Consider the following 16904-nt stretch of genomic DNA (forward strand, 5'->3'; position numbering starts at 1 on the left):
TTGTAGTCTATTTTTTGTATCTCTCACAGATAGAGGATAATTGACCACTCTCTGTGAGAGACATAGAAATCAATTATGTTTTTGTAATATATCAAGTGTATTGATGTGGAAGGCAAGGAAGTGCAGTTAAATCATCTGCCAGCTACAATATGGATAAATCCTTTTTTTTATGGGGGAATCTATTTGACTGTGACAACCTTGCAAATGCGCCATATTAATCTCACTCTTTATATCTCGACTAAACGGATGCAACTTATTCCAGACTCCCTGGACACAAACAGATAGCGTGACTCACCAGAATAAAAGCGTAAACAATTACATCTTTAATGGAATACCTGTGAAAGAAATTCTGGCTGTGGTTTATTATTATTGGATTCGATTGAATTGGGAATAAAAAGGGAAAAAAAAGTGGAGTAAGAAAGCTTGCACACCTCTGGCTTACCTATTGAAACCTGTTTTTGTCACCAGAACCAGCACACTGCTCTTAACCTGAAAGAGTCTCTTTATGTTGGCGGAGCTCCCGATTTCAGCCGACTAGCAAGGGCCGCCGCACTCAAGGACGGCTTCAGAGGAACCATCCAAAAGGTAAATGTTTAATAGGGACAGTGTGTCATTTATCCTGCTTGTGGTTTCATGTATATGTTATTTTAAAGCTATATGTGTTAGCTTGGCACATTAGCGGCTACTCTGGTCAGAATTTGCACCTGCACTCTGTCGATTTTACTGCTGTCGCACTTTTAATGACACTTATGACACTGTAGGCTGCTTGGGGTAAAATTGTTTGTACACATAAACACTCACAATACTGTAAAATGCTTGGGATAAAACACTGTGTCTGCTGTTATAGAATACTACTCACAAAAGCTAACAGGCTAATATATAGCTATGATGCTAATGGCTGGAGTGTTCCTCAAATACACTGTAGATAAGGCAACTGTAGGTTTGTAATTTAGAAAAATAAGCAAATAAGCTTTACTATACATTAACTTACCTGTCCAGAAGAAAGAAAAGCATGTCTGCATGTGTTTATATCTGTAACTTTGTTTTTAAATCATTCCGTCGTTGAAAAGCATTTCCAAGAACCACGCCACTTAGATTCCTTTTACGCATTTTCAGCATTTTTTTTTCTTTTTTGTAGCTGTTGCAGCAGAACTCGCTTGAGCAGTTTCATCCATGGTGGCAATGGTAGTTAGGATTAGCGGCTACTAACATAGTACCCGGATGTTAGATAAAACGCATCACTTCCCGCGTGACTACTATTTCCCTCCAGTGTACTATCGGCTCAGAATTGGCTGTTTCAGAGGGTCTCATGTTACGCTGATGGTTTCACTTGAGCTTGGAAAGGCCAGCTCCAACACTAATAGCAATTAAAAGTGAATGTTTTACCACAAAAAGTCATCACATAGAGCTTTAATGCCCTTCTGATACCCTCAAACATACAGTAGCGAAGTCCAACTGTCACACCAACAGACCACCATATTAGTAACTTTCCATTGTAGGCTCACAGTGTGGCGGGCAGTGGCTCTGCTTATTTGGATTAGCATGTACTAATAATAGAATGCACATTTTGATGTCCCTCCATTTTGCTATACTCAGATCTTTCCCTGACAGCCTTCCAGTTTTTTCTCTCCACTTTCCAGCAAAAGCTCATCTTTGAGTGCCAAAAATAACCCACTACAACAAAGGCAGGATGTTACTGTTTGCGCAAACTTGTCATTAGTTCTCCTCGGCAAACTTTCCCTTGACAGTTCTGAGCAAATCAAAGCCTAAGTGTGAAGTTTGTTTTACTCGGCCTGCAGGGAATAAAATCGTTATGGGGAAGTCATTATGAATTTTCAGTTTGAAGTACTGTTTAACATGTGTGTTGTATCAACATGTACTTTCTGAGGCACTTCACTATGTGCTCAAAGTGTGAAATACATGCTATATGCAAAACGTGTTAATCTGAATCCATAACCTATCATTTTACACAGATGTCCGTTCTTAGGGTGGCTTATAATTAGGTTTAATGATCATTCTGGGGAAAACACAAAGCCCTTAGACGTGCTCGCTTCCTTTGGACAAGAACCAAGAACAGTTCCGAGTAATAATTATTATTATTTCAAAACACAGTTACAAAGTGCTTTGCAAAGGAGTAAAAAAAACAAAAAAAAACAGATAAAATCGACAGCGTAAGCAATTAAATTAAGCTAAGAGACATAAAAGCAAGACAAGAAACATAAAGGTAAACCTCTAAAGAAAGGTCAAAAACAATTAACAAAAGATTATTACATAAAAGCAAGCCTATAAAAATAGGTTTTAAGATTAAACAGATTAAGCAGCCTGAGCTTCTCGGGCTGGTCGATCCAAAGTCTAGGAGCCATGATGGCAAAGAACCAATCGCCTCTTATTTTTAATCTGGACTTCAGACTAGCCAGTAGGGACCTCTTATTTTAAATCTAGACTTTAAAACAGCCAATAGGGACCTTTTGGTTTTAATCTAGACTTTGGAGCAGCCAATAAAAACCTGCCAGAGGGCCTCAGGCTGTGATCTGACTCGTACAAGGTTAAAATGTCTTTGACATAGCTTAGTGCCAGTCCCTGCTTTCAAAGCGATCAGGAAAATCTCAAAAGCCTCGCTTCTTTTTCAACACTAGACATTCAAACTGAGCTTCTCTGCTTACTCCTATTGGGAGTCTGCCACAGAGCTGTCCTGGACTAACCTACGATATGCCATGCGTCACCCCTTCTGTTCCAGATCACCCTCATGGGTACGCCCATCCTCAAGCAGGAGAACGCCCTGCACTCCAGCAACGTGGCCATGTTCCAGGGCCACCCGTGCTCCCAGGAGCCCTGCCACAACGGCGGGCGCTGCAACCCCCAGCTGGACACCTACGAGTGCGTGTGCCTCAACGGCTTCTCGGGGGGACACTGTCAGAACGGTGAGTAGCCTACCTATAGCCTTCGCTGTCGTCTTCATCCTCTCGCCTTACAGTCAGCTTACATTCGTCTTTATCCTATCGCAAGCTAATGGGCCACAGAATGGCACATCTCAGTGCTCTACCTAACCTTGGAGTCCTCAGCTTAAGCACATTACTTGCATTATTACCCAAAATGTATTTTTTGGATCAATGTGTTTGATTTACATGGTAACCCTATGGAAGCCCATTCCCGCCACTCAATAAAATAAAAAAACTCACAATTGAGTCGTTTTTTATTTTATTGAGTGGCGGGAATGAGCTTCCATATAACCCACTCATCCTTGTCAGCTTAAAATCACCTTTTTGATTGCACTGAATCATTGTAATTGTACAAATCATTCTATTTTCCACATATCCTACTAATCCAACAGTCCTTAGTTTTTGTCTAAAAGGATATATGGCAGCTTTTTGGCTGCTTTCAAAGAGTAGTCTGAATGGGAGTGACACCTGCAGTACTTGCTTTCTAAATACAGCTTCTTCTTGGCTTTTCTGTATGGAAGGCGCACTACCACTCTCAAATCGCTCTGCTTATCAGACCTTTGTTTCCAATGTATTCAGTCTAGGTAAGGTGACAATATGGATATTAGGCATGTGATATCTCTCTCATGTCAGCGCCGTTATGTATTAGTTTGGAGCGCAAACCGGCAGTTATGAAAATGACGAAACGTTGTCGACTGAATATTTATGAAACGCTCTTGTTCCGGAGTTACACATCTCTTTCATCATCTCGGTGTCACTCCGCTAGACGTGCGCTCACTCTATCTCTCCCTCGCACACTCCAGTCGCCGCCTTCCCCATTAACCTTGTGCGAGTGGTCGGCCGTCCCTTTCACGTTAATTAAAACTACAAAAGCGCGAACACTCCCCCCACCCCACCGCCCTCCCCCAGTTCCTCACAATCCATTGCCTTCAGCTCTAATCACCCGAGCCTCTTTCTTATTGATCGGTGTGATCTCATCCTCTGAACGCTCCACCCCGCCCCTCTGCTTTTCCACAGCCATCTACGAGAAGTCCGCCGGGGAGACGGAGGCCATCGCCTTCGACGGCCGGACGTTCATCGAGTACCACAACGCCGTCACCAAGAGGTAAGGGAGAGGACACGCCGAACATCCACACCCATCCAGCGGCGTCTTAACGTCCCCATTGTGATAGCTATTAGCCAAATAACCCCTCCATCTATCCATCTCCTCCCTCGGTAAGCTGCGATGACAGCGTTGATGATATCAGCAGCGCGAGGGCTTCAGGGTGCACTAGGCGCTCGGCTAATAACTCGACCCCCTTTTCCTCGGCGCTCCCGCTCTGCTTTTGACGGGATTTCACTAATTAGCAGGGCGGTTAACAATCACAGTGTTGCCCTGAGCAGCCTCAGTTCACTCTGTGGTCTACTGCTTAGCACACGCTGACACCGGACAAAAAGCACACACGCATGATAGTTTAGTTTTAAGGCAATATTCCACTGGGGGTTATTTGGCACTTAACTGCCATGAAAACCACAATATAAACTAATCACCAAGATCGGATGCAGCTGGACAAGTTTGTAGCGTTCTGATTTTTACTTCGGCCACGAAAATAGCCTGAAAACTGACACTTAACATGTTGGTGAACAGATTCAACAACAGATCCTGCTACTGTGATTTTCAGTGGACTGTGAGTCCAACATTTTAGAACATAATTTTGCTAAATAGCATTTTTATTGATAGAAGAGAAAGAGGAATACCATTTAGGAGAAATAGTTCCTGTTTGGGATCTACTTTTATTTTGAAATACTAATTTTAGTGTAAAGCAAGAATAGAAATGCAAAATGATGAAGGACCCAGGACTGCTTTATTGTCTTAAAAGCGGGATCTGTTGTTGAATCTGTTCACCAACGTGTTAAATGTAAGTTTTCAGTCTATTTTCATGGCCTCATTCAAATGAATGGGAAGTAAAAATCTGAACGCTACAAACTCGTCCAGCTGCATCTGATCTTGGTGATTAGTTTATATTCTGGTTTTCATGGCGGTCAAGTGCCGAATAACCCCCATGTTAAAACTAAGTGGAATGTTGCTTTAAGCCTGTTTTGGCCACAGTGTTGCATGGATGTATGACTGTCCTCCCAAAACTGTTCAAAAACACGTCGCCTGCAATTTTTAACACCCCATGAAGGGAAAAGCTGGATGATGTAAGTGCAAAATGGTTTCTAGAGCGGGTGCAAGCTGCAAGAGACGCCGTCCCTCCAGGCAGCCGATGAGACATTTTTTCTCCTCTTCCATCCATCTACAAGGTTGGCAAGAGCGCGCCTCCAGGTTGGCATAAACAAAATGTTTATGTGATGAACCTGAAAAGACATCAAGCATACGGCTCTATATCTTCGTCTCTCACAGCTCTTCACACAAACACTCAGGGGTGTGAAAACGGGCAGCAGTCTCTAGATTCATCACAGCCTTGTGGACACACACACACACACATACACACACACGCACACAAAAACAGCTGGTCTGTTTAGGATATGTCTGTCTTTATCTGTATCCTCGCTGTCTGTCCATGATTTCAGCATTCCAGTTGCTTGTCCTTTGGTCTGTCCCTCTGGCTGACCTCCCTTGTTGTTGTCTGTCTTGTCTCATATAAATGTCCTTCACTGTCTTTCCTTTTCACCCAAGCCAACTGACCAATGAGATTCCAGAGTAAGTAGAATTTACGCCTGGGAATTCGCCCAGCTTCAAACGAAGCCCGACTAACAGCAACAAAAAAGCCATTTTTTATAGTTAACCCAATTGAAACGATTGCATTCAGTTCCCTGTCGGAATTTCATCTGTATCCACACAGAAGCATTGCCATCTGTACCGTAAAAGTAAGATTTTACATTCACGCGCCATATCCATAATTTAATTTGACAGGCTTCATTATTTTAAAGACATCTGCAGTGTCATTAGATCCTTCATTTTCCAGCATAAAGGGAAGCATGTCTGTGTGCATGATGAGCATTGTGTTCAAACCCCGGAGAAAATGGATTGCCGTTCCAAGAATGTGCAATATTTTATGCATGGTTATAACTCTTCCTTAAACAAAATGAATAGCCATGCACTTTATGCTGAATGGCATTATCTGTAATGCGGAGTATGAATGAGACCCCTTCAACAACTGCAAGATATAGATATACAAAATTCCCCTTAACCGAGTTTTTGGTGCCAGTCCTGTGCCCCGCATCAATTGCTGTTCAGTCGCTGGTTGGGAAACCCCTTGGTCATGAGTCATGACTTAGTTATTAAGGTTTTTCTTCCTGCTCATTAGCTCGGTAAGTAACCTCTTTAAAAAATCCCACAAAGCGGCGGAGCGGGATTCAGCTCGCATTAAGCCGACTGGATTCAGCCCAGAGTTCCAGTCCGTGCCAGAGCCTCTGTCATTTCGTTTTTGCCAAATCTCTAACTGTAATTGTGAATAATTACGGAGTCCACTGTACAGCGAGGCAGTGATATGTTAATCACGGATTTGTCTCCCTTTGTTAATTAGACCTCAAATTGAGATCTCTCCGCAGTGTGTAGCCATGGGCATCAATCTCACTTAGCGGGGGGACAGTGGTCCTTGGAGCCAGACTGTCAAAAGTTTAATGGATGTCAGCTTCGCTAAGAGCCACGGCCACAACCAACGCGAGTCTAAGCAAACCCCCGAGCTCGGCGGAACACTCCGAGGGAGTGCCAATCAATTCGGCGTGATTTGGCTTTGTAAAGGAAACAAATGCATTCCCCCAAGAGGCCGTTAAGAAGCCGCAACGTCCGACGCTCACCCCCCGGGATAACGTCCCTGTTACTATTTACAGCACCCTCCGATCACTCCTCCTTCACCCATCTTCCAAAGCGCAGGTCGATTTGCTCGAGCCCCGTCATTTAAGCGACAAATCACATCTGGCCGCGACTCTCCACCGGTACGAAAGCTTGACCCCATTTTTGACAATTGCCCCATTTCTTCTCATTCGCCGCCTCCATCTCTCAAGACAGAGGGTAATTGCCACCGCACAAAGGCGAGCCGGACCATTAATATAATGGAGTTGTCCAATTATCGGACGCTGACTTAAAGTAGCCTTTGTACCGGTAAGGAGACGGAGCATGAATGTAGTTAATCCCGGCGCTCGCGTACACAAATACCCCTGGGCATTTTCGGTGTATTAGTCGTCCGCTATCGATCCCAGCGGCCTTCTGGGTGTTCCCTTGAGAACCTCATTTTGTGTTTGTGGTGTGATCAGGGCCTGAGCTGCACACTATGATCACAGAACAGCCCGGTATTATTCTAGAGCAGAACATTCATGCTTCTTGCGATGAAGTAGACCCCTTTCTTGCGATGCTACTCCACTGTGAGTCACCCAATAAGGCTCACAAAGTCCTTCCTTCCTTCCCTCCTTCCTTCTTTCCTTCCGGCCCTCTGCATGCCCTTGACTTCCTCCCCCTGCTCCCCTAAGTCCCGAGTCTCTGGAGAACCCGTCTGACCAGAGGTGAGTCTCCCTCAGCTTTTAGCCTTTGGCGCCGTCCGTACGCCTGCTGCCTCCCCATCCTCCCGTTTCTCCAGACAAATCCCCCCCCCCCCTCTCCAACCTCTCACTAAGTCCTCCCCCCATCCAGACAGCGTTGTCTCCTTTGTTTAGATACTCTTGCCAATATGAATCACAAACACCCCTCTGCATATGCCTCAGCTAATTCTGAAGTTTCAGAGCTCTGATAACGGCACAAATCCAGCCGGAGCCGCTGCAAACCAAGCAGCCTCTTTGCAGTCTGTACGCAGCAGCCGTCCTCCCTGATGGCCTCGCATTATTCTATTCACTACTGCCACCTAGAGTCGATGAGGTGCAAAGCACCCTCTGGTAGCTGTTTGTTTTTGCCCTCTGAGAATTTGACTACACACTCAGAAATAAATGAAATTCCTCCATATAGCAAAAAAAAAACCAACTGAAACACGCAGGGAATCTACGAAGGGCTCGGCTGGCGTTGTTTGACCGCACCGACTGATTTTCTGATTTGGAATACTACGACACATTTGGCTTTATTTATGATACATCCAGCACTTTTAATAACCTTGACCTTATCCCCCGACAAGCTGCTCCGATGGAGATTTATGGGGCTCGGTGGGCTCGGTGAGGGTTAGACCAGGAGAGAGTCCGCCGAGCTGTATTTATGTTTTTTCTCTCCGAGGAGAGAAAAAAAATTTGCCGCTCTTAAATCATACTTTTTTTTTTTTTGGTTCATGTTAACCTCAGCAGATTCCGTTAATCGGAAGGTGGAGGGGGGGGCGGAGTTCCCAACCTAAGCATGTTTTGGAAGGAGAAAATCCACTTTGATTCTGGACTCTTTCCCCTTCCGCTGAGGTGAAGCAACATTATTGTTGGCTGGAGCTGCGTTGCCTTGCCTTAGGCCAGCAGTCAAGAAACTGAGAGTTAAATATCATTCCAGTGTGCATATATCTGACTCTTATTCCAGCTCGTTTAAAGAATAGAACGAATACTAATGCACCCTAATGAGATGAGCCGTACTTCAAGGAGAAGTTGTCATCCTCACACTCTCTCTTTCCCCCTCCTATTCCCTGTCCTGTGTTTGTACTCCCATGAGCCTCTCTGTTTGCTATGCCGACTCCTTTGTCTTGTCGTGTCTGTCTCGTCTAATCGTTGTCTGCAGTCCTGTGTTGCTGTCGTTGTTGTCTTTTTGTTGTTATTGTTGTTTTGTTCCTGTGTCATTGGCTCTTTGTCGTACGTGTGCTCGCCTTGTGTTTGTCTCTGTGTTTTAAATACCGTTTGAAGACGGTGGAAGTAGATCCACCTTGGCAGATGTGCAGCCGATTTGCTCGTGTGCGCACACACACACACACACACGCAAATTGAAGGTTTAATTCTATTGATATCTATTTGTTATTTTGGGTACCAGCAAAGAACAGAGAAACATTTCAATTCAAAAATAGCCTGCACTCTCCACTTAATGTTTGTGTGTGTGTGAATGAGCAGGCATGGATGTGTGAAGGAGTAGTGTGTGTGTGTGGGGGGGGGGGGCTGTGACAATGACATGCAGTGCCTCCTCTTTAGGATGGGTAGAAGTCGCCTAGTCTCCACATCCAAATCACCCCTGCAGCTCTAGCAGTCAAGAGACTGGAGATCAAACAGCTGCTTAAACACCACACACACACACACACACACACACACACCAACACAGGAAGCGTTGAGCAGCATTGCAGTGCAGGCTCAGTAGGAAGTAGGAAAGCTAATAGCAAAACAGCCCCCTGCTACTTCTGAACCCAGTCTGCATCCTGATTCTCTTCAAAAAACGCCGTTACTCCATCTGTATGAGGGCCGAAAAGCCTTTCTGGCTCCATGACCTAGCAGACAGAAAGGTAGCGGTTTTTTACACCATATCCCATACTTGTAAAGCAGTGCAAACGGGACCTCCGTTCGACGAATCAGCCCGGCCCTAACTAACCCCTGTCTCCCGCTCTCCTAGTGAAAAGGCTCTGCTGGTGAACAAGTTTGAGCTGAGCATCCGCACGGAGGCGACGCAGGGCCTGGTGCTGTGGAGCGGGAAGGGCGTGGAGCGCTCCGACTACATCGCCCTGGCCATCGTGGACGGCCGCGTCCAGATGACCTACGACCTGGGCTCCAAGCCCGTGGTGCTGCGCTCGTCGGTGCGCGTCGACACCAACCGCTGGATACGCATCAAGGCCAGCAGGTAAGCTCCTACAGTTACACCCGGATTACGCTAAAGCACATTATGTATGTGTGTTGCTGCAAACTGTGTGAGTTCTGTGCAAGCATCCCTTTGTCTGCTGTAGTGAGATGAAACTGATTAGTCATAGTTACTGTATCTATTGTAGTTTTTGTTGTGACTCATGGAAATTTACATGGAGAGCTAGCAGAAAGAGGATACAACAACACCGGTTTGAGTGTATGCATGCATAATTAATAATAGAAACAACCTAATGCATGCAACATCTTTATCACAACACAATGCATCTGCAACACAATGATGCAGCATTAACAGATCCTCTCATTAGAAATGAATGAACGCATTAAGTGTGATTCCGGCCTTTGCGTTTGGGATTGGCAGTTTGGGGGAGAGGCTCATTGGTTCCATTGGGTCAGGCAACCCTAACCCTAACCCAGAAAAGTAGTTTAATCCATTTCAAATAGGAATCTGGCCAAATCCCATCCCGAGCTTATAGGGGCAACCACATCAGGTGCTCTCAGGGGATGACATCATTTGTTGGTAATGGTGTAGATCATGACATGTGGCATGCAGCTTACATAGTTACACAGTTATCTGTGCTTTGTGGCTTGCCTTTAATGCCGTTCTCTCCCTCTCGAAAAGCCACTTTGCCGTGCTCAAATTAGCCCCGTCATCACAATCCTTAAGTGTGCATTAATGCTCAGCGTAGAGCCACCTATAATGAATGCTATTCTAACCACATCTGTTAGCTGCAGACAGGCACATTTAAAATGCTGTTTGGCGCGGGGAGTTATGCAAGTGCTCAGCGCGCTGGCAGCGGAGCAATGGAGTCTTGATGCTTCAGATTAAATGAAACTGCAATTTAAAGCCATTCAGTGTGACACGCATGCATCAGACAGACTTCTAACTGCCTGTCTCTCCCTCTCTCTCCTTCTCAGAGCACTTAGAGACGGCTCTCTACAGGTTGGGAACGAGGCAGCAGTAACGGGGTCATCGCCTTTGGCAGCAACACAGCTGGACACAGACGGAGCGCTCTGGTTGGGTAGGTACCCGCGCATGTAAAGAAGAAAAAAAAAAAACTGTCATTCAGACTCGCAAATGTGTCTCGAAATGCCCCACGCATCAAGCCAGGGGAATACTTGTAATTCTGTAGTACTATTTCATCTTCGCCACTGGTAAGAAGGCTGCCAAAAGTGAGCAATGAACTCATTGGCATTGCAGAGGATAAGCGAAGTCCCCGGCAGGGAAAAAAAAGATTGCCGTTTGAGGGGGGAGGGAGAAAAAAAAAAAATGTCCAAGCCTATTCAGGTATTGAGTTGAGAAATGAAAGGCTATCTGACTAACTCGAAAGTTGTCTGCTCTCCGGAATTCAAAAACGACCAAAGTCGGAGCGCCTGTTATCTACCTCCAGTTCAATTTGGACTGAACTTCACTCGGAGAAATCGCTTTCAAAAGAACACACGTGGCGCGACTGGATTGAACTTTCTAAGGAAATAACATTGACAGGGGGAGGAGGAGGGGGGGGGTGAAATAAAATCAATCTTTGACTGTTCTTTAAAATGCACAGTAGGCGGCGAAGAGGCAGGTTTGAGAGGAGACAGCGGTCCGAGCGAGAGTTGCATACATGTGCACGCATGTACACACACACACACACACACACACAGGGAGGCAGCGCAGTGGAACAGGTGCTGATGAAGGCCCCCCTGAAGCAAAAATACATAATCCTCACACACACACACACACACAAGCCCTCCCATCAAGAGCCCTTCTCCCTTTTTTTAAACCCCCCCCCCCTTTTCTCCCGTTCATCATTAATTCATCTGTAACTCGCATGAAATTAGCCCCGTCGATACCCGGCGCGCAATCCGATTAAGGGGGGGGGGTGTAAGGAGCTCGACGCAGACGTGAACTCTCGGCCCGACGGATTAAGAAAAAAAGAGGGGAAAAAAGAGGAGAGAGTTGGAGAAACATGAAGCGAAGAAAGAAGAAAGGGGGGGGGGGGGGGGGAGAGCCTGACAGTGTAGATAACAGCAGGTAGAGAGAGAGGGAGGGTGAAAAGAGAGAGAGAGAGTAAAATATCAAAAAGCAAGGTCAACCCCTCTCCCGGCGGACGGTCTCGTGAAATTATGAATAAAGACGTTTCACACCGCGCCACTTATTGACTAAGGCACTAATGATTTCAATTGTGGCGCGTCGGCTCAAAAGCGCAGTTCAAATGTTGTTTTAATCTTTTAGTAGACGGCATCAGAAGGGAGAAAGGAGCCCACGTACCGGCCAGTTAGGTCGTCACGCCTCAAAGGAAAGGACATTATAAAGCTGAGACGGTAAAAAGGAAGGGGTCGTTTGATTTGAAATGGTGCAAAAAGACCAAAATATGAAAAGTTGGAGCAAAACTTTAGGCGAAAAGGGGCTGAAACATTTGCTTTGAAGTAATGATTTGGAAGTGATGCGTTTTACGTTTTACGGTTTGTTTGGAATCAACAGAAGAAGAAGAACTGGGTAGTTAGCATGAGCAGCGATAGCCACCATGACTGAACAGAACATCCAAGCCCCGCCCACACTGTTTGATTGACAGGATCATGAGGATGACCACTTTTTTTGCACTTTCTGATCATGATCATGATGATTTTTTGAATGACGCTCTGATACATGTCCTTGCTGTTGTTTGATATGAGTGTATGAGTGCTTATGTATCATTCTAAGCACTAACACCACCCCCCCCCCCCCCCTCAGGTGGCCTGGAGGAGCTGGCGGTGGCCCGTCGGTTGCCCAAGGCCTACAGCACGGGCTTCGTGGGCTGCATCAAGGACGTGGTGGTGGACGGCGTGGAGCTCCACCTGGTGGAGGACGCCTTAAACAGCCCCAAAATACTACACTGTCCCGCCGCCAAATAACCCGGCAGAGAGGAGAAAAAACACATCGAGAGAAACGACCCCATCTCCACCCCCCCCTCCTCCCGTCCCATTCCATCCCATCACATCCACTCCCTCCATAGCGCCCATGTCTCCTGCTGTAATTATTTTCTATTTTTGTATACTTTTCATCGCTTTTTATATCGGAAAAAAGAAAAATGAATATGTGGTTTTAATTTTTTTTTATTTTTCGTTTGTTTGTTTTGCCTTTTTTTTTTTTTTTTGGGTTTTTCAAAGATCCGCACCTCCGTTCACAGTGAAAAAGCAGGCGTCTCTGCGAACGAGAGACGTTTTATTCTTCGCCGACACGAGAGGAAAAAAAAAGAACGAACCTGCTCCTCCTCTTCCTCGCTCATTACTTGAACACTGGTGGACCTCGGTGATGATCTCCGGTTACTGCCTCGTCTTGGTGCCATATCTATTCACATCCCCCCCACCCCCACCCCCCGCCCCCGAGCATGGCCTATATACATCCATATGTATCCATCCAGACGTATACATTCCCCCCTTTGAGAGCCGGACGCAGTGTACTCTGCAGGCCGCTGCATGCGGTACATTCGATACCGCAGCCGAAACTCTGCATTCAGCCTCAGTAAAGCCCCCGCTGTATTTTTCCTAATGGGACTTTTCAGATATCAGTCAAGCTGCTACGATGAGAAAGTACACTTTCGAAAAAAAACCACTCGATCAACCCCCCCATCCTCCCATCTCACAGCGCAAAAAAAAACAAAAAAACTCAATCTGAATCCTATCAGAGCCTTTAGTTTTGAAATATGCCTCACTAACACTGCAAGACGAAAGAGAGAGAGCGCTGCGTCTCCACAATGACTCGCATTATCATTAGTCATCAATCAAGAAATTCATCACAGACATGAATAAATGTAATAAATATAGAGTATATAAATAATACCTGAGACTGTGAATATGTAAGATGGGTTCTCTTGGGAGAATTTGTGCTTCTCAAGTATTGTGCGTTCTGTTTTTACAATCAGCAGATGAACTTATGATGACCACTATAAATGCATGCACTTCTGCAGTGTTGGTTTGATTCTGTTGTTTTCTTCTTTTATTTTTGTTTTAATAAATACAGTTTTGTTCACGTTTTGTTCCAAAAAAAACTCAGTGGACATGCTTTGCATAGAAAAAAAGGTTCTGTTTTTGTTTTGTTTTTCACATGTGATTTCAGAAACTACAGAGTTAGGAGAAATATTTGTCTTTGTTTTTTTGTTTTTTTTCCCTGTTATCTTTTTTGGAGTTTTTTTTTTCTTTGGGAGCAGTTAGTCTTGCTGGACCTTATTGAACGGTGCATTAAGGGGGAAGAGTTGTTACCACAGCCAACCTTAAGGAGGTGCTAAAAGCAAAGGCTGAAGACGAGGAGAGGCAGAAAGGAGTGCTACAGCTCTTCGGGACGTCCTGCTCAACCAACAGTCAGTCAACAACAACAACAACAACAATCTCCGAGCTTCAAAAACTCTGTCCGAGACTTCATTCCTTTTTCCTGTTTGACCGAGGAGCGGGAGAGGCGACACCTTTTGCATTCCTGGAGAAATCTTTTCCCGGCTGTTGAGAGAGGGACAATGTTGATGTTGTTGTGACCTTTTGAAGCCATAACAGCCGCGAAATGGAAAAAAAAAAGAAAAAAAAAAAAAGGCGCATAATCCCACTTGCAAATTAACATAGTAATGCATGGGTTTGTATTATCGAGAATTCTGTAACATTCGATGAACTGATGCAACGCGGAGTTGAGTCTTTGCTGAACCTACAATAAGCTGCGACGACTGACTTTAAAAGACACTCTTGTTTTGATATGAGATACTTGGCAATATTCTAAGACTAAATCATGCCTGTTTGTGGTTGAGTATCTATGGTCTTGTATTAGTTTCTTTCTTTTTTTTATTTTCCCTCCTTAAAATCATCAAGTGACCGTTTTGTACAGCCCTGCGATTTTTAAGTGTAAATTTTAGCGATGTGTGACCTGTGGAGGTTTTATGTTTTTAGTAATATACACTGGAACCAAGTCTGTCTGTTCAGCCACACATGATGATATTGTCATGTCAACGGGGGGGGGAGGGGATTAGGGGAGAGCGGCCCTGACGGTGTGACTGTGTAGTGTGTGGTCGAGCTCTGAGTGTCCAAACCGGACCAGGAAAACCCTTTTCTGTTCACCGAGACTTCAAACTCCACTTCTCAGTCCGTTAGCCTTAGACCGGTCTTATTTTACCACGCCGCTCAATGAATTCGACCCATCCCAGCGCTTAAAGAAGGGGAGATTTCTGAACACTCGGATGGACACTTTGCAGACTAATCCCATGGACTCGAGAAGAGTAAAGACCATTGCAATCTGTGGTCGGGGTGGAAACTATGAGTTGCCTTAAAAACTGGTCACCTGGAACCCCCACGCAGGTGACAGAGACGTCCTCCATATAACTGTTTCCGTACTCTTACTTTAGCCAGTGTATTAGCCTCATCCCCCATAATGTAAATGAGTAATACATAATAATAATAATTATATTAGTAATAATGCTCATACACAAAAAATCCCAGGGGGCCCCCTCCAGGAAACGTCTCCTCTGGCTTTTTACAAAAAAAAAAAAAATCTTCTATTTACTGTTTTTTGGATCTATTTTCTGTTCCTTATTTATGTCTACATGTGGATTCCCCCCCCCCCCACCCCCCCCAACCATCCCCCCACCCCCCCGCCATGTCTGGCCTCTGTAAACTACTGTCTGACTGCGCGAACCTCCTGAAAGGGCAGTGCACCGAGTAAGAGTGGCATGACCTGACCATTACTAACTTTATGACCTTTGTCTTGTGTTCCTACCACCATGAAATAAAGTGTCAACCAAATGGACCCCACCCGTGTCCACCGTCTCCAGTTCATTCACATCCGTCTGGCTCATTAACCTGCACCAGCTCTTTCCGTTAATCTTCCGTTAATGGGATTACGATGATGCCGTCGTCACGTTTTCACATCTGATGTGGCGTGAAATCATCGGGGTTATTGATTACATCCCAGAAGTTAAAGGAGAAAACTACAGAATTAGCCTATCAGGGGTGGAATTAGTGATTTGGGGGCCCTGGGCAAAGGCAAGTAAGGGGCCCCCTGAATCCCAACCCTCCCCCTATATATTACCTTCAAGTTGGGGCTAAGAAAAGGATGCAAATGCAAGGGCACTTTTTAGTTGTTTTTCTGCCCCACTTGTGTAGATTTGCTTATTTTTTGTGTGTTACTTCTCTCTCAGCTACTGATGCAGTGGGAAAATTAGCTTAAAGTCTCGCACTAGAAGTGGAACAGCCCACTATAGCCTGAGTGAGAAGGGGGGGTGACCATGACTCAAGATTGAAATAATTTACTGTAACAAAACGAGGGGTGTTAATCAAGTACATTTCTTTTATAGTGATTCAAAATAAGATTTTATAAGAGAAAAGTTCTATTCTTGTCTTTTGTGGGGCCCTCTGGCTGCCGGGGCCCAAGGCAGTCTTTGCTTAATGGTAAGACCACCCCTGAGCCTCTAACCCTGAGACTACTCAATTTGTATCAGTGAACATTCACTACTGTCCCCTACATCCAGGAATAAGACATTTTATCCAGCCCCAAATGACGGCACACCGTTGCACAGCTCCATGGATAAAGGTATGAAAAGGCATAATGGAAGGAAATCTCGATGGGAAGAGGGTTTATTCTAGGGTTCTAGGTGTATTTCCAGATTCAGATCAGTAGCCTACAGTGTGGTGGGAAAGCTCAAGCCCCAGAACCTGAATGGATAGAACAGTCCTTCCACTGTTTGCTATGGTAATTTGGCTAGTACAGTATAAAATGGTGATTATGGAATTGTAAGGGTTAATAGTCTGGGCATTAAGGCCCAGACTATAATCAAAGACTGTACTTCTCTCTCTAGCTCTTGTAGTCCAGTGGTTCTCAACGTGGGGCTGGGAACCACCAGGGGTCCTTGAGGGGGTTCCAGGGGGTCCCCAGCAAATTGATGAATTGTTAAACTTGAGCGTTATTTCATTTAAGTTAACACACTTAGAGAATGTAGAAGAATGACTGTTTTGATCATAGTTTCACTGATATTTCTCTATCTACAATACAGAGTCATGGAATTCTGAACAAAATCATATCTAACAGTAAAAATATTCTCAGATTTGGGTCTGAGAAACAAAATCTCATCAAATGGGGGTCCGTGGCCCTAATGTGGACTACATTAAGGGTCCTTGATATGAAAAAGGTTGAGAATCACTGTTCTAGTCAACATTAGCATGTTAGCAATCCATGGCAGCGAGGAGACAGAGAAGCTCCTTTGGTTCTTGCTGTAAAACCACGAAGTCAGGTTCCCATTCATTGTCACTGCAGCTCCA

At 45.0% G+C, this 16904-nt stretch overlaps 1 protein-coding gene across 1 annotated transcript in view; it reads left to right on the forward strand.

Annotated features, from left to right (window-relative positions):
- The window catches only part of agrn (agrin), a 247780-nt gene extending 232379 nt beyond the window's left edge, over positions 1-15401 (forward strand). The window contains exons 31-36 of the mRNA XM_078288305.1: positions 469-585; positions 2738-2921; positions 3957-4044; positions 9412-9636; positions 10572-10675; positions 12367-15401. Of these exons, the coding sequence (XP_078144431.1) occupies positions 469-585; positions 2738-2921; positions 3957-4044; positions 9412-9636; positions 10572-10675; positions 12367-12527 (879 nt within the window). The 3' untranslated portion in view covers positions 12528-15401. The remainder of the gene's footprint in view (positions 1-468; positions 586-2737; positions 2922-3956; positions 4045-9411; positions 9637-10571; positions 10676-12366) is intronic.
- Positions 15402-16904: the final 1503 nt, after the last annotated feature.

The sequence above is a fragment of the Centroberyx gerrardi genome, chromosome 14 (genome assembly GCF_048128805.1).
Source record: "Centroberyx gerrardi isolate f3 chromosome 14, fCenGer3.hap1.cur.20231027, whole genome shotgun sequence".
NCBI lineage: Eukaryota > Metazoa > Chordata > Actinopteri > Beryciformes > Berycidae > Centroberyx > Centroberyx gerrardi.